Genomic DNA, 20,000 nt, shown 5'->3' with positions numbered 1-20,000 from the left:
CTACAGCTAGCCTAAATCGCATGTTAGCATCGATTAGCTCGCAGTCATGCCGTGACCAAATATGTCTGATTAGCACACTCCACATAAGTCAATAACATCAACAAAACTCACCTTTGTGATTTCTTTGACTTTATCGTTGGAAATGCATCTGCTTTGAGTGTCGCAGGATATCCACACATTCTTGCCATCTCTGTCGTAGCATAGCTGTCGTCGGTACGGTGTGCAGAACAAACGAGGGACTTTCGCATCTTTTGACCACTGTTGCAACTTGAATCCGTCTCTGTACGTTTTGTTACACCCTCCGACAACACACCCACGAGGCGCTCCAAGGTACCGGAAAACAGTCGAAAAAACGGAAAATAACAGAGCTGATTTGACTTGGTGTGTGTAATGTGTTTGAGAAAATGGCGGGTCGCTTCACGATGTGACGTCAGGGGTAAAAGGTCATCGCTCCGACAGGCGAACAATTGAAAGGCGTTTACATCGCCAAATTCATCCTTTTAGAGTTCGGAAATCGGTTAAAATATGGTCTTTTTTCCGCAACATCAAGGTATATATTGACGCTTACATAGGTCTGGTGATAATGTTCCCCTTTAAAGACGTTTCACTACTCATCCGAGCAGTCTTCATCAGTTCATGCTCATAGACTAAGATTGGTCAGATCTCGTCCGAGAGCTGGTGCCTGGTCCCAAATAATTTATATTCTATTTGAAGGAGGGGTTCATTCCCCGGGAGGGATGGTTGGAGAAAAAAAGCATCTGTAAAGATGCAAAGGAGCTCTGTCAATGCCAACAGCCGTCATTAGAATGGAAATTGTGTGGCAAAGTGTCTTCTAAGACAAACTGAACAGTCCAGTTGCGATTGATTGATTGTGCTGAGAATTTCTGGTTAGAATTTGATGCTAGTTCTTAGGTTTCTCTTATAGCTAAATGGATTACGGTACCGGGTTAGGGCTAAAGTGGAACTTAATCTTTTTGGAATGTTGCCTATCGTTCACAATTATCATCATTATTTTTTTGTTGCATTGTAAATATTAAATAAACATACAGTACAGGCCAAAAGTTTGGAAACACCTTCTCCTCATCCAATGCATTTTCTTTATTTTCATGACTATTTATGTTGTAGATTGTTGCTGAGGGCATCAACACTATGAATTTGCACATGTAATCCAGACACTTAAATAAATGTACAGCTTCTTTTTTGTGACTTCCAGCAAATAGAGGGACAAATGTTGAATGACTTACCCTGCTGGAGATCCACGGCATGTCTGCCATCTTAAAGAAACATGCACCTAGACACTTGGAAAAAAAACACCAGCTACCTTAAATTATAGGAGAGTCATGATATGGTCGAAATTATTTAAAGCGCACTACTACAGGATTTTATGCTAGGATTGGGGTTCCAAGTTAGGGTTTGAATATGGCTTTGGTTAAGAGTTGTAGACAGATGTTTATAAGAACTGAATAGTTTTACAAATTAGGGTTGAAGCGAGGGTCAATATTTGAAGCAAATGTTAGTGTTAAAAGTTTCGGTTTTGAGACAGGGTGAAACTGTGTGTGTGTGTGTGTATATATATGTATATATATATATATATGTATGTATGTGGGTGTGTGTGTGTATATATATATATATATATGTATATATATATATATATATATATATATATATATATGTATGTATGTGGGTATGTGTGTGTATATATATATATATATATATGTATGTATATATATATATATATGTATATATATATATATATATATATGTGGGTATGTGTGTATATATATATGTGTGTGTGTGTATATATTATATATATATGTGTGTGTATATATGTATATATATATATTTATGTATACATGTATGTGTGTGTATAAATATATGTGTGTGTGTATATATATATATATATATATATATGTATATATATTTATCTATCTATATATATATATATATATATATGTGGGTATGTGTGTGTATAAATATATGTGTGTGTGTGTATATATTATATATATATGTGTGTGTATATATGTATATATATATTTATGTATACATGTATGTGTGTGTATAAATATATGTGTGTGTGTGTATATACATATATATATATATATATATATATATATATATATATATATATATATATATATATATATATATATATATATATATAGATATATATATAGATATAGACACAGTTGTGGTCAAAAGTCGACGTACATTTGTAAAGTACAATGTCATGGCTTTCTTGAGTTTCCAATAATTTCTACAACTCTTATTTTTTGTGATAGAATGATTGGAGCACATACTTGTTCGTCACAAAAAAATAATCATGAAGTTTAGTTCTTTTATGAATTTATTATGGGTCTAATGAAAATGTGACAGAATCTGCTGGGTCTAAAGTATACATACAGCAATGTTAATATTTGGTTACATGTCCCTTGGCAAGTTTCACTGCAATAAGGCGCTTTTAGTAGCCATCCACAAGCTTCTGGCAACTTCTGGTTGAATTTTTGACCTCTTCTCTTGACAAAATTGGTGCAGTTCAGCTACATTTGTTGGTTTTCTGACATGGACTTGTTTCTTCAGCATTGTCCACATGTTCTCAATGGGCTTTAAGTCAGGACTTTGAGAAGGCAATTCTAAAACCTTAATTCTAGCCTGATTACCCATTCCTTTACCACTTTTGACGTGTGTTTGGGGTCATTGTCCTGTTGGAACACCCGACTGCATCCAAGACCCAACCTCCGGGTTGATGACTTTAAGTTGTCCTGAAGAATTTGGAGGTAATCCTCCTTTTTCATTGTCCCATTTACTCTCTGTAAAGCACCAGTTCCATTGGCAGCAAAACAGGCCAAGAGCATAATACTACCACCACCATGCTTGACGGTAGGCATGATATTCCTGGGATTAAAGGCCTCACCTTTTCTCCTCCCAACATATTGCTGGGTATTGTGGCCAAACAATTTTAGTTTCATCTGACCTGAGAACTTTCCTCAAGAAGGTCTTATCTTTGTCCGTGTTATCAGAAGCAAACTTTAGATGAGCCTTAAGGTGTCACTTCTGGGGCAAAGGCTTCCTTCCTGCATGGTAGCCTCTTAGTCCATGGTGATGCAAAACTGACACCTGTATTCCAGCAGCTTCCAATTCATTGCAGACCTGCTTTTTGGTGGTTCTCGTTTGACTATTGATCATCCTGACAAATTTTCTCTCAGCAGCAGGTGATAGTTTGTGCTTTCATGCTGATCGTGGCAGTGACAAAACTATGCCATGCACTTTATACTTTTGAACAATTGTCTGCACAGATGTTCTTTGGAGCTTAAGCTGCTTTGAAATGGCTCCAAGTAACTTTCCTGACTTATTCAAGTTTAGATTTGTTTTTTTCAGATCTGTGCGGAGTTCCTATGACTTTCCCATTGTCGTGCTCGTTACGGGGTCTAATTATTGCATCACATGAGCCATATTTAAATGGGCTCAGACAAGTCAACTGGTGTCGTCAATCATAATCACTCACTTGAAATTAAGAGTCCATGCCATAAAGCTAATTTGATTTGATTGTAACTTTTCCACATCACCAAAATTGATAATGTATGTTGCTATATGTATACTTTTGACCCAGCAGATTTTCTCACATTTTCATTAGACCCATAATAAATTCATAAAAGAACTAAACTTCATGAATGTTTTTTGTGACGAACAAGTATCTTTATTAGGTAATTAAGTTCCTATTTTTTCAAGTGAAATCCTCTTTGAGCAAGTCAAGGGAGAAGGAGACAGTCACATGTTTAAAAACAGGCCCTGGTGTCACAGGAGGCGTGGCGGCCGCAGTGTGAGCAGGGCAATGTTTTTGAGCAGGTGTGCTGTGTTTTTCGACAGGGTTACCAGTGGTTGAAGGACAAGATCTTGAGCGAGGAGGGTCGGCGTCAGCAGGCGAAGTTGAAAGAGCTGCAGGCGATCGCGGAGCGGCTGGGCTGCACTCTGCCCCAACTCGCCATCGGTACGCAGATGCATCCTGCCGCTCTCTCTCTTTCTGTCTGTCTGTCCGTCCCTCTGGCTCGGACGGGGCCCGGGACGACATTGTGTGTCCATGTTGTCCTCTGTGTGCTTGGTGAGAATTTGAAGAGATGCCTCTTTAATCCTTCTTTGATCAATAATTCAGATCTGATCCCAGTCCAAAGCAGCTTTTACTTAAATTGTAAGAACTGTAGACATGTTTTGTCTATCGTAGATTTCATGTATTTTCTTTTGAGCTGGGGTCAATCTACTCAAAGAGAACACAGTAAGCCATGGTAAGGACGTCATTAGCGGTTGTTTCCTGTGGACGAATGATCTGGAACATTCCACAAAACCCAAAACCAGTGAAGTTGGCATGTTGTTTAATTCATACATAAAAACAGAATACAATGTTTTGCAAATCCTTTTCAACTTATGTTCAATTGAATAGACTACAAATACAAGATATTTAATGTTCCAACTGAGAAACTTTATTTTATTTTTTAAATAATCATTAACTTAGAATTTAATGGCAGCAACACATTACAAAAAATTTAGCACAGGGGCATTTTTACCACTATGTTACATGGCCTTTCCTTTAACAACACTCAGTAAACGTTTCGGAACTGAGAACAATTTTTGAAGCTTTTCAGTTGGAATTATTTCTCAGTCTTGCTTGATGTACAGCTTAAGTTGTTCCACAGTCCGGGGTCTCCGTTGTGGTGTTTTAGGCTTTATAATGTGCCACACATTTTCAATGCAGGCCAGTCTGGGACCTGCACTCTTTTACTATAAAGCCACGCTGTTGTAACACGTGGCTTGACACTGTCTTGGTGAAATAAGCATGATAACGTCGCTTGGATGGCAACATATGTTGCTCCAAAACCTGTATGTACATTTCAGCATTAATGGTGCCTTCGCAGATGTGCAAGTTACCCAGGCCTTGGGCACTAATACACCCACATACCATCACAGATGCTGGCTTTTGAACTTTGTGCCTAGAACAATCCGGATGGTTCTTTTCCTCTTTGTTCCGCAGGACACGACGTCCACAGTTTCCCCCAAAAATTCGAAATGCGGACTCGTCAGACCACAGAACACGTTTTCACTTTGCATCAGTCCATCTTAGATGAGCGAGGCCCACGGCGTTTCTGGGTGTTGTTGATAAATGTATTTCGCTTTGCATAGTAGAGTTACAACTTGCACTTACAGATGTAACGACAAACTGTAGTTACTGACAGTGGTTTTCTGAAGTGTTCCTGAGCCTATGTGGTGATATCCTTTACACACTGATGTCGCTTTTTGATGCAGTACCGCCCGAGGGATCCAAGGTTACGGGCATTCAATATTACGTGCGGTGATTTCTCCTGATTCTCTGAACCTTTTGATGATATTACGGACCGTAGATGGTGAAATCCCTAAATTCCTTGCAATAGCTCGTTGATAAATGTTGTTCCTGAACTGTTGAACAATTTGCTCACGCATTTGTTGACAAAGTGGTGACCCTCGCCCCATCCTTGTTTGTGAATGACTGAGCATTTCATGGAAGCTGATTTTAAACCCAATCATGGCACCCAGCCTGTTCAGCTGTAGGATGTTCCAAATAAGTGTTTGATGAACATCCCTCAACTTTCTCAGTCTTTTTTGTCACTTGTGCCAGCTTTTTTGAAACCTGCTGTATTCCGTTTTTATTTCCGGTTTACACAATGTGCCAACTTCACTGGTTTTGGGTTTTGTAAACGTGAACATGTCTTCACATATAAATGCAAAGCTGCACTATTGGTGTTCACATACGTTTAACCGTTCCTTGAGTCAGCAGCCAAATGCTGTGCCGCACATAAATCGACGCCATATTGATCTAGAAAAAAAGCGAGACTGTGCAACAACCGCCGAAACAGGCCCTCTCCCGCGAGAGCCGGGGACACTGCGAGTCGAGGCAGGACTTCGCTTCTCTCATCTGGCCGCCGATTTTTCATCTTGGCAGTAAAGGCAGCGTTATAGATTAGCTTTCACGGCCCATTAACACACGCCCTCGTCCCTCCCAATTACCATAAATCCTCCGGGCGCTCCTTAGGGGGCCCAAGCGCTCTGCAATTTATGTCCGCCAGGTAATCGTCTCCATCATTGTGACACTCGGCTTTTGAATATAAACTATAATACATCGACTTCCTGCACAGCTGCAGCGGCACCCTGGGGTGCTCCCCGGCCACATCTCTTCAATACAACACGTGTGTGTGATGAAGAAACTAGCATCGCAGTGTATATGACTTTTATTGTGTGAATGATCCAAAGCATTCACACATTGTTTTCTACACCAAATTTCATCTATTTATTCAACATCTTCTTCTTCTTCTCCAGATTTTGGCGTGCTGAACTTTCCACATTTTTCACCGGATTCAAACCATTCGAACTTTAAATTTTGCAACCTATTCAGGAATTGTGGGCTTTCCCTTGACAAATTCCAAAAATTCCCAGAGTTTCCAAAATTCCAGATTTTCCGGGACTTATTCCCATTCAAAATGAATTAGCCATTTTTCAACCAATTTAAACTACTCCACCTTCAACACATTCCACCATCCTGGACATTCAAACTATAATTTTTCCAAGTTCAAAAAAATTCCAGGATTTTCCAGAATTCCTGCTTTTCCAAAGCCCTATTTCCACCCTTTTTTCTGGCGACTACTCCTTCCACATTTTTCAACGCAATTCAATCGTTCTACCATAAAAAGAAAACAAAACAATTTTGTTTTTTTGAACTGTAAAGATCCCCAGTTTTCCCGAAATTCCAGGAATTCCGATATACCATTTTTCAACTCAATATGTTACAGCTTCAATATTTCTCCACCGATTTGAAAAATCCCAACACCAACCATTTCAACTCATTCAGACAATTCAAGCGTTTTACCATTTTCTAAAAAAATTCCTTTATTCCCCCGAAATTCCCTATTTTTTTCTGAAATTCCCATTGAAATCAATGGAACATTCTGAGCCCTATGTCCACCCTTTTTTCTGCTGACTACTCCTTCCATATTTTTCAACGCATTTCAACCGTTCCACCATCAAAACATTCCTCTTAAGCAGGACAAAAAAAAAATTCCCGGTTTTCCCAAAATTCCAATAATTCCCTCATACCATTTACGTCAATATTCGTCTACCGATTTGAAAAATTCCAATACCAACCATTTCAACTCATTCAGACCACTCAAGTTTTTTTTACCCTTTTAAAAAAAAATCCCTTTTTTCCCAAAATTCTCTATTTTTTTTCCGAAATTCCCATTGAAGTCAATGGGACATTTTGAGCCCTATGTCCACCCTTTTTTCTGGCGACTACTCCTTCCACATTTTTCAACGCATTTCAACTGTTCCACCGTCAAAACATTCCTCTTAAGCAGGATAGAAAACGCAGTTGTTTGAACTGGAAAAATTCCTGGTTTTCCCGAAATTCCAGGAATTCCGTAATACCATTTCTCAACTCAACATGTTACTACTTCAATATTTCTCCACCGATTAGAAAAATTCCAACACCAACCATTTCAACTCATTCAGACCATTCAAGTTTTTACCATTTACAAAAAAATTCCCTTTTTTTTCCAAAATTTCCCTATTTTTTTCTGAAATTCCCATTGAAATCAATGGGACATTCTGAGCCCAATGTCCACCCCTTTTTCTAGCGACTACTTCTTCCAAATTTTTCAACACATTTCAACCGTTCCATCGTCAAAACATTCCTCTTAAGCAGGACAAAAAAAAAGTTGTTTTTCGAACTATACAAATTCCCGGTTTTCCCGAAATTCCAGGAATTTCCTTAATACCATTTCTCAACTAAACATGATACTACTTCAATATTTCTCCATTGATTTGAAAAATTCCAACACCAACCATTTCATCTCATTCAAGTTATTTTTTTTTACCCTTTTCAAAAAAATATCCCTTTTTTCCCGAAGTTCCCTATTTTTTTCTGAAATTCCCATTGAAATCAATGGGACATTCTGAGCCCTATGTCCACCCTTTTTTCTAGCGACTACTCCTTCCACATTTTTCAACACATTTCAACCGTTCCACTGTCAAAACATTCCTCTTAAGCAGGACAAAAAAACAATATTGTTTATTTTAACTGTAAAAATCCCCGTTTTTTCCCGAAATTCCAGGAATTCCATAAAACCTTTTCTCTACTCAACATGTTACCACTTCAATATTTCTCCACCGATTTGAAAAATTCCAACACCAACCATTTCAACTCGATCAGACAATTCAAGTTTTTACCATTTACAAAATAATTCCCTTTTTTTCCCAAAATTGCCTATTTTTTTCTGAAATTCCCATTGGAATCAATGGGACATTCTGAGCCCTATGTCCACCCTTTTTTCTGGCGACTACTCCTTCCGCATTTTTCAAGGCATTTTAACCGTTCCACTGTCAAAACATTCCTCTTAAGCAGGACAAAAAACAAAGTTGTTTTTTGAATTGGAAAAATTCCCGGTTTACCCAAAATTCCAAGAATTCCCTCATACCATTTCTCAACTCAACATGTTACTACTTCAATATTTCTCCACCAATTTGAAAAATTCCAACACCAACCATTTCAACTCATTCAGACCATTCAAGTTTTTTTTACCCATTAAAAAAAAAAATCATTTTTTTCCCGAAATTCCATATTTTTTTCTGAAATTCCCATTGAAATCAATGAGGCATTCTGAGCCCTATGTCCACCCTTTTTCTGGCGACTACTCCTTCCACATTTTTCAACGCGTTTCAACTCTTCCACCGTCAAAACATTCCTCTTAAGCAGGACAAAAAACGCAGTTGTTTGAACTGGAAAAATTCCCGGTTATTCACAAAATTCCAGGAATTCCGTAATACCATTTCGCAACTCAATATGTTACTTCTTCAGTATTTCTCCACCGTTTTGAAAAATTCCAACACCAACCATTTCAACTCATTCAGACCATTCAAGTTTTTTTTTACCATTTTCCCCCCCAAAAATTCCTTTTTTACCCGAAATTCCCTATTTATTCTGAAGTTCCCATTGAAATCAATGGGACATTCTGAGCCCTATGGCCACCCTTTTTTTCTGGCGACTACTCCTTCCACATTTTTCAACGCATTTCAACCGTTCCACCGTCCAAAAATTCCTCTTAAGCAGGACAGAAAACGCAGTTGTTTGAATTGGAAAAATACCCGGTTTTCCCAAAATTCCAGGAGTTCCCTAATACCATTTCTCAACTCAACATGTTACTACTTCAATATTTCTCCACCGGTTTGAAAAATTCCAACACCAACCATTTCAACTCATTCAGACCATTCAAGTTTTTTTCACCCTTTTCAAAAAGAAATCCCTTTTTTCCCAAAATTCCCAATTTTTTTCTGAAATTCACTTTGAATTTAATGGGACATTCTGAGCCCTATGTCCACCCTTTTTTTCTGGCGACTACTTCCACATTTTTCAACGCATTTCAACCGTTCCGTCAAAAAATACCTCTTAAGCAGGACAGAAAACGCAATTGTTTGAACTGGAAACATTTCCGGTTTTCCCCAAATTACAGGAATTCCGTATAACCATTTCTCAACTCAACATGTTACTACTTCAATATTCGTCCACCGATTTGAAAAATTCCAACACCAACCATTTCAACTCATTCAGACCATTCAAGTTTTTTTCACCCTTTTCAAAAAGAAATCCCTTTTTTTTCTCAAAATTCCCTATTTTTTCCTGAAATTCTCATTGAAATCAATTGGACATTCTGAGCCCTATATCCACCCTTTTTCTGGTGACTACTCCTTCCACATTTTTCAACGCATTTCAACCGTTCAGCCGTCAAAACATTCCTCTTAAGCAGGACAGAAAACGCAATTGTTTGAACTGGAAAAATTTCCGGTTTTCCCAAAATCCAGGAATTCCGTAATACCAGTTCTCAACTCAACATGTTACTACTTCAATATTTCTCCACCGATTTTAAAAATTCCAACACCAACCATTTCAACTCATTCAGACCATTCAAGTTTTTTTCATCCTTTTCAAAAAAATAATTTTTTCCCTGAAATTCCCTATTTTTTTCTGAAATTCCCATTGAAATCAATGGGACATTCTTCAAAGTTCAACAATTCCCACATTTTTCAACCCATTCAAACCATTCCACCTTCAACAGATTCAACTCATTCTGGACATTCAAACTACCATTTTTTCCACGTTCAACAAATTTCCAGGAATTCCTTTTTTTTTTTTTTTTTGTAGTTTTTTTCAAGTGTAATTTAAATTTTTTTCGTTTGATTATTCCTTTTCCGTGTTTCATCCCACTTTAACTGTTCCACAGTCAAAAAACATTTCATAGTCAGGAACTTGAAACATTCTTGGTTTTCCCGAAATTCCAGGATTTTCTCAATTAAGAACTGTTACTAATTCAACATTTCTTGACCGATTTAAAGGATTCCAACACAGACCAATTCAGCTTATTCACGATATTTATGCTCCTAATCATTTTTCAAGAAATCCCGCTTTTCCCAAAATTTCCAGGAGGTTCCCATTGAAATGAATGAAACATTTTTCCAAGTTGCACAATTCCCACATTTTTCAACCCCTTCAAACCATTTCAACATCAACTCATCCTAGACATTCAAAGTAACACTTTCCCAAGTTCCAAAACAAACTCCGGTTTTCCTGGAAATTCAAACTCTTCAACATTCAAACCATTTAGATATTCAAACTATTCTTACATTCACACTACATTTGGTCAGTATTACATTTCAACTTCAGCTTTGGAGCGTTCCCACACAATTCCTAAAGAAATAGCCTCAGCACTCAAAGTATTAAAGTCAAAAATAAATGTTGAATAACTTTGAACTTTCTAAATTTGTACAAAAAGGTCAAGTTTGAACTGTCATTGTTTTTCTCCTAAAGCCTCCAAAAAATGTGATGACAACCATAGAACCATTAATCAAACATCAAGATAGAGAAGCGGTATGCTACTCTCTTCCCTGGCTGCTCAGTACAATATCGGAATGTTGTCAACTCCTGTGTTGTCAGTAAAAATATGCTCAAACATCGCCTCTGCCATTTGAACTCAATTGCTTCAAGATACATGAATTATCAGCGATCATTTTAGCCCTCTCTAGTATTAACATACAAAAAACACTTAATATCTTACATAATATTTACATCTTACCCTGTTTTTATTTTGTGGTGTCAATTTTTAGACAAGTTAGGACATAAATCATGGTCCCAATACGTTAAACCATTGCATCTAATAGACAGCCAAATACTAGAGTTTGTGAACATTGCTCCAAAGTCAGGATTTTTTGGTTGATTTAATGTGCATACAAAATTAAACATTGACAAGTGCAAAGGCAGCAACAATATAAAATAAAACAAGACGGCAGCTAAAGAAGGACTTATCTATTCATTTTGAAAAAAACAGCTGATTTTACAACTTCCGGTGCCGACCATAGAATGAATACACTACGCTACTAAGACTATGGTGACCATTAACAGTTAGCTTCTACAACTGGGTTGTCCAAAGTGCGGCAAAGGGGCCATCTGTGATCCGTGACTCGATTGTCATCGGCCTTGAGCACATTACAAAAAAGATCTCATTTGCACCCCTGGTGGTGAAATCTATCAAAATTAAGGAGGTCCCAAAAAGGAAAGTTTTTACAAATTGACTGTGTGTCGGATTTAAAAGTGCTCCCCCTCTGGTCAACATATAAAATGACAAGTGTGTGTAAGAAATTGAAATGCGACCCTTTTGCCAAGATGTATTTAAAAAAATATATACCGTATTTTTCGGAGTATAAGTCCCAGTTTTTTTCATAGTTTGGCCGGGGGTGCGACTTATGTGTAAAATTATTAACACATTACCGTAAAATATCAAATAATATTATTTAGCTCATTCACGTAAGAGACTAGACATATAAGATTTCATCGATTAGGAGTGACAGATTTTTTGTTAAACGTATAGCATGTTCTATATGTTATAGTTATTTCAATGAATCTTACCATAATGTGTTACGTTAACATTTTTGGTTATTTATGCGTCATATAAAACACTTATTCAGCCTGTTGTTCACTATTCATTTATTTTAAATTGCCTTTCAAATGTCCATTCTTGCTATTGGGTTTTGTCAAATTTCCCCAAAAAATGCGAGTTATACTCCAGTGCGACTTATGTGTGGTTTTTTTTTCCTTCTTTATTGTGCATTTTCGGCAGGTGCGACTTATACTCCGAAAAATACGGTATATAGAGACATACTGTAATAATTTGAAGTAAATAATGAAGATTAAAATGCAATTACAAACAAAAAAATGCAACAAAAAAAATAAATAACTAAAAGCAGTCTTTTTCTTACGATGTGTCGACCTTTTTCTTATAAAATGCCTCACATTATTTCTGTTTCTGTAATATTGCAATATTTTCCCTTAAAATGTTACTTTTTTATGTTAAATTATTACTTTTTAATGCAAAATGGTGACATTTGTTAAATAAAATTCTGACTTATCACAGCATTGCGAAAAAAAATAAATGTGTTGCTCTTGTAAAATAGTGCCATTTATGGCTTGTGTCATTATTTTGCCAGGTAAAATATAGATTATTAGTATAATATTGCCAAAATTGTATAGTTTTATTATAAAATTGTGACTTTTGTTGGGTAAATTTACGACCTTTTTCATAAAATTGCCAAAATTGTCATCTTTTCTTGTAAAATTGTGACTGTTACTGAGTACAATTCCAACTGTTTTCTTCAAAATTACGACTTTTATTATATCCATCCATCCATTTTTCTACCGCTTATTCCCTTTTGGGGTCGCGGGGGGCGCTGGCGCTTATCTCAGCTACTGCCAAAATTCAAAGTTTTTCTTGTGAAATTGTGACTGTTACTGAGTACAATTACAACTGTTGTCTTCAAAATTACAACTTTTATTATAATACTGCCAAAATTCTAAGTTTTTCTTGTGAAATTGTGACCTTTGTCTTGTGAAATTCCAACTCATTTTTCACAACAAGGTGTTTTTATATTGGCATAGTGTCTATATATTATTAATGTTGTAAATACACATCTTTATGCATCTAGAAAGGGTGGTCCTAAAGAGGTAGGCATTTTTCGGAGGTCTCAAGAAGGTATTAAAAACAAGAGGGTGTGTGTGTGTGTGTGTGTGTGTGTGTGTGTGTGTGTGTGTGTGTGTGTGTGTGTGTGTGTGTGTGTGTGTGTGTGTGTGTGTGTGTGTGTGTGTGTGTGAGTGTGAGTGTGAGTGTGCGTGTGCGTGTGCGTGTGCGTGTGCGTGTGCGTGTGCGTGTGCGTGTGCGTGTGCGTGTGCGTGTGCGTGTGTTTGTGTGTGTGTATGCATCTTAACGCTGTGAAAGACTGTGCACTGCTCTCCCACAGCGTGGTGTCTACGTAACGAGGGGGTGAGCTCCGTCCTTTTAGGGGCCTCCAACACGGACCAGCTGATGGAGAACATAGGAGCCATTCAGGTGAGCTGCGTAAAAATGAGCGTTTTAAGTCAATGGGGGTGTTTAATGTCCAGCAGGCGTGCGTTGCTCCTCTCCTGGGAACGTGTCAGCCTCTCGGCCAGTTGTGCTGCTGCACGCTCGGCTGCGCTACAGTAGCGGCTTAATAAGGTCAAGGCAGGATCAGTTGCCATGGGGTGTGTGTGTGTGTTGGTTGGGAGGGGGGGCCTAAGGGCACTTCCTCCCCCCCTGCTGATAAGATGCACCCTATGAAGGAGTGAACATCCTGCTAACATTATGTCTGGCTCCTACAAAAAAAAAAAAACATTCTGAAGTGTGTGTGTGTGTGTGCATTTTATATTTTCCCATTTTGAAATGTTACACTCACATTTCTCGGGGGCGTCATTTTGCTTGTGCACTGCAGGAATGAGAAATAACCGTCCTTGAAGTAGACACCTCGGTAAAGAACATGAATTAAAGCGCTTGATTGAAATGTTTGCCGTGATTTGTTTCTCTTTTTATCGTAATGTTTATAAAGATGCATTTTCACTAGTCTTTAGAAGTGAACAACGTATTTAAGTAGTACATTTAGTAATTGACTGTTCATCAGTTTTAACCAATCAAAATATATTTTTTAATTAGATTTGTGTTCAATAATTTGGTCAAATTCACCAACTTGCTTACTGGGTAACATTATTACATGCAGGTCTATTTTGATATGAGCTTTTTTAGTATTGTTTTTTTTTTCAGATTCAAGTCTTTTTTTTTAATGTTCAAATTGTTTTAGGTTCTGATCTTTTTCAGATTTTAAACTTTGTTGTGGTTTTTTTCAGATTTTAGAAAATATTTTTTTTGTTCATTTTCAAACTTTGGGCCTGAATTTGGCATACGTGGCATCATGACCGACAGCATTGCATTATTTATTATTATTTATTAATTAGCGCATATAATATATATATATATATATATATATATATATATATATATATATATATGTATATGTATGTATGTATATGTATATATATGTATGTATATGTATGTATGTATATGTATATATATGTATGTATATGTATGTATATATATGTATGTATGTATATGTATATATGTATATGTATGTGTATGTATGTATATGTATACATATGTATGTATGTATACATATGTATGTATGTATACATATGTATGTATGTATATGTAGGTATATATATATATATATATGTATATATATATATGTATATATGTGTGTATGTATATATATGTATGTGTATGCATGTATGTATATATATATGTATGTATATATGTATGTATGTATGTATGTATATATATGTATATATATATATATGTATATACATATGGATGTATGTATGATATATATATATATATGTATGTATATATGTATATATATAAAACCACATGGCATTCAAAACACAAAAAGGATAGGGAATAATTGGTTTTAACTGTGATTGAAAACACAGGCTGCTGTTTTCATTTAATTGTCCAATGTTCTTTAACCTCATTTAAGTCCTTGAGCTTCATCAGTATTGGCATCTGCATAGATCTACGAGTTACAAAACGATCCTAAAGTTGCTTACGAGTTACAAAACGAGCCTAAAGTTGCTTACAGTAGCGAATTTGGCAACATTGGTTTTACTTCCGTCTAATTGTACACAACTATGGTGCATTCAAGGACAACTAAAAGTGGAAAAGTGAACATTTGATGAAGCACAATGAAATGAAATGACAAACATCATACTCTAATAATTGCAGCCATGGACCTCTGGTATAGGAGACATGACGTGTTGAGTTGAAATGTTTTAGTACCAATTAGGGTTGTACGGTATACTGGTATTAGTATAGTGACGGTAGTATTGGTCCTCTAACAATATATTAGGTTTATAAACTCATGAAATACGTCCCTGGACACATGAAGAATTTGAATATGACCAATGTGTGATCCTGTAACGACTTGGTATTAGATTGATACCCAAATTTGTGGTGTCATCCAAAACTAATGTAAAGTATTAAAAAACAAAAATAAGTGATAATTACATTTTAACAAAAGTGTAGATAGAACATGTTAAAAGATAAATTATGCAGATATTAACAGTAAATGAACAAGTAGATGAATAATTCATTTTCTACCACTTGTCCCTCATAATTTGGACAAAATAATCAATCAATCAAAGTTTATTTAAGTGTCTCAAAGGGCTGCACAATCCACAACGACAGAATGGAAAATGACACAATATGTTACTGCATATGTCAGCAGCTAAATTAGGAGCCTTTGTTTGTTTACTTACTACTAAAAGACAAATTGTCTTGTTTGGTCACTATTTTATTTACTGTCAAAATTGTTCTTTGATTTCATGTAATCCCTAGTTCCTATGTCCCCTCAAGGCAACGTGGTAGAGGACAGTAAACCCTCTTTCCTACGTTCCCTGAAGGCAACATGGTAGAGGACAGTAAACCCTCGTTCCTACGTTCCCTGAAGGCAACACGGTAGAGGACAATAAACCTTAGTTTCTATGTTCCCTGAAGGCAACATGGTAGAGGACAGTAAACCTTAGTTCATATGTTCCCTGAAGGCAACATGGTAGAGGACAGTAAACCTTAGTTTCTATGTTCCCTAAAGGGGCCACTTGGTAGACGACAGTGAACCCTCGTTCCTACGTTCCCTGAAGGCAACGTGGTATAGGACAGTAAACCCTCGTTCCTACGTTCCCTGAATGCAACATGGTAGAGGACAGTAAACCCTCGTTCCTCCGTTACCTGAAGGTAACATGGTAGAGAACAGCAAACCCTCGTTCCTACGTTCCCTGTAGGCAACACGGTAGAGGACAAAAAACCTTAGTTTGTATGTTCCCTGAAGGCAACATGGTGGAGGACAATACACCTTAGTTCCTACGTTCCCTGAAGGCAACATGTCAGAGGACAGTAAAAACTTGTTCCTACGTTCCCTGAAGGCAACATGGTAGAGGACAGTAGACCTTATTTCATAAGTTCCCTGAAGGCAACATGGTAAAGGACAGTAAACCGTCGTTCCTCAATTCCCTGAAGGCAACATGGTAGAGGACAGTAAACCCTCGTTCCTACTACATTCCCTGAAGGCAACGTGGTAGAGGACAGTGAACCCTTGTTCTTACGTTCCCTGAAGGTAACATGGTAGAGGAAAGTTAACCATAGTTCCTACGGTCCCTGGAGGAAACATGGTAGAGGAAAGTAAACCCTAGTTCCCACTTTCCCTGAAGGCAACATGGTAGAGGAAAGTAAACCCTATTTCCCACTTTCCCTGAAGGCAACATGGTAGAGAAAAGTAAACCTTTGTTCCTACGTTCCCTGAAGGCAACATGGTAGAGGACAGTAGACCTTATTTCATACGTTCCCTGAAGGCAACATGGTAAAGGACAGTAAACCGTTGTTCCTCAATTCCCTGAAGGCAACATGGTAGAGGACAGTAAACCCTCGTTCCTACTACATTCCCTGAAGGCAACGTGGTAGAGAACAGTGAACTCTTGTTCCTACGTTCCCTGAAGGCTACATGGTAGAGGACAGTAAACCTTTCTTCCTACATTCCCTGAAGGCAACATGGTAGAGGACAGTAAACCCTAGTTCCTATGTTCCCTGAAGGCAACATGGTAGAGGACAGTCAACCTTAGTTTCTATGTTCCCTAAAGGCCACATGGTAGACGACAGTGAACCCTCGTTCCTACGTTCCCTGAATGCAACATGGTAGAGGACAGTAAACCCTTGTTCCTACGTTCCCTGAATGCAACATAGTAGAGGACAGTAAACCCTCGTTCCTACGTTCCCTGAAGTCAACATGGTAGAGGACAGTAAACCTTAGTTCCTACGTTCCCTGAAGGTAACATGGTAGAGGAAAGTAAACCCTAGTTCCTACGGTGCCCGAAGGCAACATGGTAGAGGACAGTAAACCTTCGTTCCTACGTTCCCTGAAGGTAACATGGTAGAGGACAGTAAACCTTTGTTCCTACGTTCCCTGAAGGTAACATGGTAGAGGAAAGTAAACCCTAGTTCCTACGGTCCCTGAAGGCAACATGGTAGAGGAAAGTAAACCTTAGTTCCCACTTTCCCTAAAGGCAACATGATAGAGGAAAGTAAACCCTAGTTCCCACTTTCCCTGAAGGCCACATGGTAGAGGAAAGTAAACCCTAGTTCCCACTTTCACTGAAGGCAACATGGTAGAGGAAAGTAAACCCTAGTTCCTACGGTGCCCGAAGGCAACATGGTAGAGGACAGTAAACCTTCGTTCCTATGGTGCCTGAAGGCAACATGGTAGAGGAAAGTAAACCCCTAGTTCCCACTTTCCCTGAAGGCAACATGGTGGAGTACAGTAAGATGTCTGGGGGTAAAAATTGAACCTAAATTATCAAAATGTATATGATTAACAAAAAAACATATTTTCAAGCGGTTGTAAAAGTGAATCAAAACATAAAATAACCAGAAAAATTCAACATCAAAAGTGGATTTTTTTTTGTTTGAACGTTTATTTTTTCAAGTTTCAATGACGCCACCTGATCAGTCACTCGCAGGATTCTCACCGTGGCGTTTTGTCCCCGCAGGTCCTCCCCAAGCTGTCGTCGTCCATCACTCACGAGGTGGACAGCATCCTGGGCAACAAGCCCTACAGTAAAAAGGATTACCGCTCCTAACGTCCGCACGCCTTATTGCCTGATCCTACATTTGCTTGAGCTTCTACCGAGCGAGACCCCGGCGCATGAGTGTGGTCGCACCAGACGGCCACCGGGGGGCTCCACGCTCACACTTCCAGGGATGAGAGGTAAACAAACCCACATTAGTCCATCGGAGAAGGCCGCTTAGAAAAGTGCAGTCAGTTCTGCACTCCTACTTCAAATCATAGAATATGTTTTTTTTTTGTTTTTTTTTTTGAAGACAAAAAAAAGCACACGCTTCGTTTTTTTTGTCACTCCAACATGTTTGTGTCCTTTGTGTGTGAGCCCCCCCTGGTGGTGGGCGTCAACAATCAGCACTTTAGTCAGGCTACTTTTAGCCAGGGGAATAATAATAATAATAATAATACTAATAATAATAACCTTCTCTCCCTGACCTTGCACTATCCAACAAAAAGAAGTCATTCGTCAGCATCCTTCATTTTTTTTTATGCCAAAACCTGCTCTCCTTTTCTTTCCCAATCACTAAGCTTAGCGCCGCTAGCGCACCTTTGCTATTCCTCGAAACGCGCGCACCTAAACGTAGTTTTAGCTCGAATCTTTCGCATCTTTTTGCAAGGAAGGAAGCAACCATCTTTGGCTCTTGTGGTTTGCCCCGCGAGTGAAATGGTGGGAAGTTGTCCAAGGAAAAACATCCCATTGTTGTGCTCAAAACCACAATTTATTCGCCGTCTCTTCCTCCATATTTCATTCTTCAAAAGAAACATTAAGCTGTCGGTACTTTTATTTTGAAAAATGGGTAGAACTATACACGTTACTGGTACAGTGCATCCAAAAAAAAAAAAGAATTCACAGCGCTTCCTGCCTTATTCTAAATTGGAATAAATACATTTTTGTCCTCAAAATTCTAACCACAATACCCCATTATAACATTTTATTTTTTATTTTATTTTATTTTTTTTAAATTGAAGTATTGACAGCCTATGCTGAAAACGTTGATGCACCTTTGTCAGCAATTACAGGTCACAGTAGAAAACAATGCCACAAGCTTGGCACACTTACTTTTTGGACAGTTTTGTCCATTCCTCTTTGCGGTACCTCTCAAACTCCATCATTTGTTTTCATCCAGCATGAGGTGGCGACTTGTCCAGGGTGTACACCGCCTTCTGCCCAAATGCAGCTGAAGGCAAGATGGTAGAGGACAATAAACCTTAGTTTCTATGTTCCCTGAAGGCAACATGGTGGAGGACAGTAAACCTTAGTTCCTCCGTTCCCTGAAGGCAACATGGTAGAGGACAGTAAACCTTAGGTCCTCCGTTCCCTGAAGGCAACATGGTAGAGAACAGTAAACCTTAGTTCATATGTTCCCTGAAGGCAACATGGTAGAGGACAGTAAACCTTAGTTTCTATGTTCCCTGAAAGCAACATGGTGGAGGACAGTAAACCTTAGTTCCTCCGTTCCCTGAAGGCAACATGGTAGAGGACAGTAAACCTTAGTTCATATGTTCCCTGAAGGCAACATGGTAGAGGACAGTAAACCCGCGGTTCCTGCCTTTTTCTGAATTGGAATAAATAAATTGTTGTCCTCAAAATTCTACACACAATACCCCATTATAACATAATTTTTTTTTTTTTTCTTTAATTGAAGTATTGACAGCCTATGCTGAAAACGTTGTTGATGCACCTTTGGCAGCAATTACAGGTCACAGTAGAAAACAATGCCACAAGCCTGGCACACCTATTTTTTGGACAGTTTTGTCCATTCCTTTTAGCGGCACCTCTCAAGCTCCATCATTTGTTTTCATCCAGCTTAAGGTGACGACTTGTCCAGGGTGTACTCCGCCTTCCGCCCAAATGCAGCTGAGATAGGCTCCAGCACCCCCCGGTAGTAAACGGATGAGTGGATGGATGTCTCTGTGTATTTCTGCATTGA

The 20,000-nt window shown here is 38.1% G+C and overlaps 1 protein-coding gene across 5 annotated transcripts in view; it reads left to right on the top strand.

Annotated features, from left to right (window-relative positions):
• Positions 1-20,000, top strand: part of kcnab2a (potassium voltage-gated channel subfamily A regulatory beta subunit 2a) — a 269,430-nt gene that overhangs the window by 248,057 nt on the left and 1,373 nt on the right. For all 5 annotated transcript variants that reach the window (XM_061888407.1, XM_061888416.1, XM_061888399.1 and 2 more), the window contains 3 exons: positions 3,865-3,985; positions 13,357-13,445; positions 17,999-20,000. The exon at positions 17,999-20,000 is cut by the window's right edge and continues 1,373 nt beyond it. In XM_061888407.1, the coding sequence (XP_061744391.1) occupies positions 3,865-3,985; positions 13,357-13,445; positions 17,999-18,088 (300 nt within the window). In that variant the 3' untranslated portion in view covers positions 18,089-20,000. The remainder of the gene's footprint in view (positions 1-3,864; positions 3,986-13,356; positions 13,446-17,998) is intronic.

Source organism: Nerophis ophidion, linkage group LG02, assembly GCF_033978795.1.
Source record: "Nerophis ophidion isolate RoL-2023_Sa linkage group LG02, RoL_Noph_v1.0, whole genome shotgun sequence".
Taxonomy (NCBI): Eukaryota; Metazoa; Chordata; class Actinopteri; order Syngnathiformes; family Syngnathidae; genus Nerophis; species Nerophis ophidion.
Note: the sequence above shows the minus strand (reverse complement) of the source record. Positions and strands in the feature narration are given on the sequence as shown.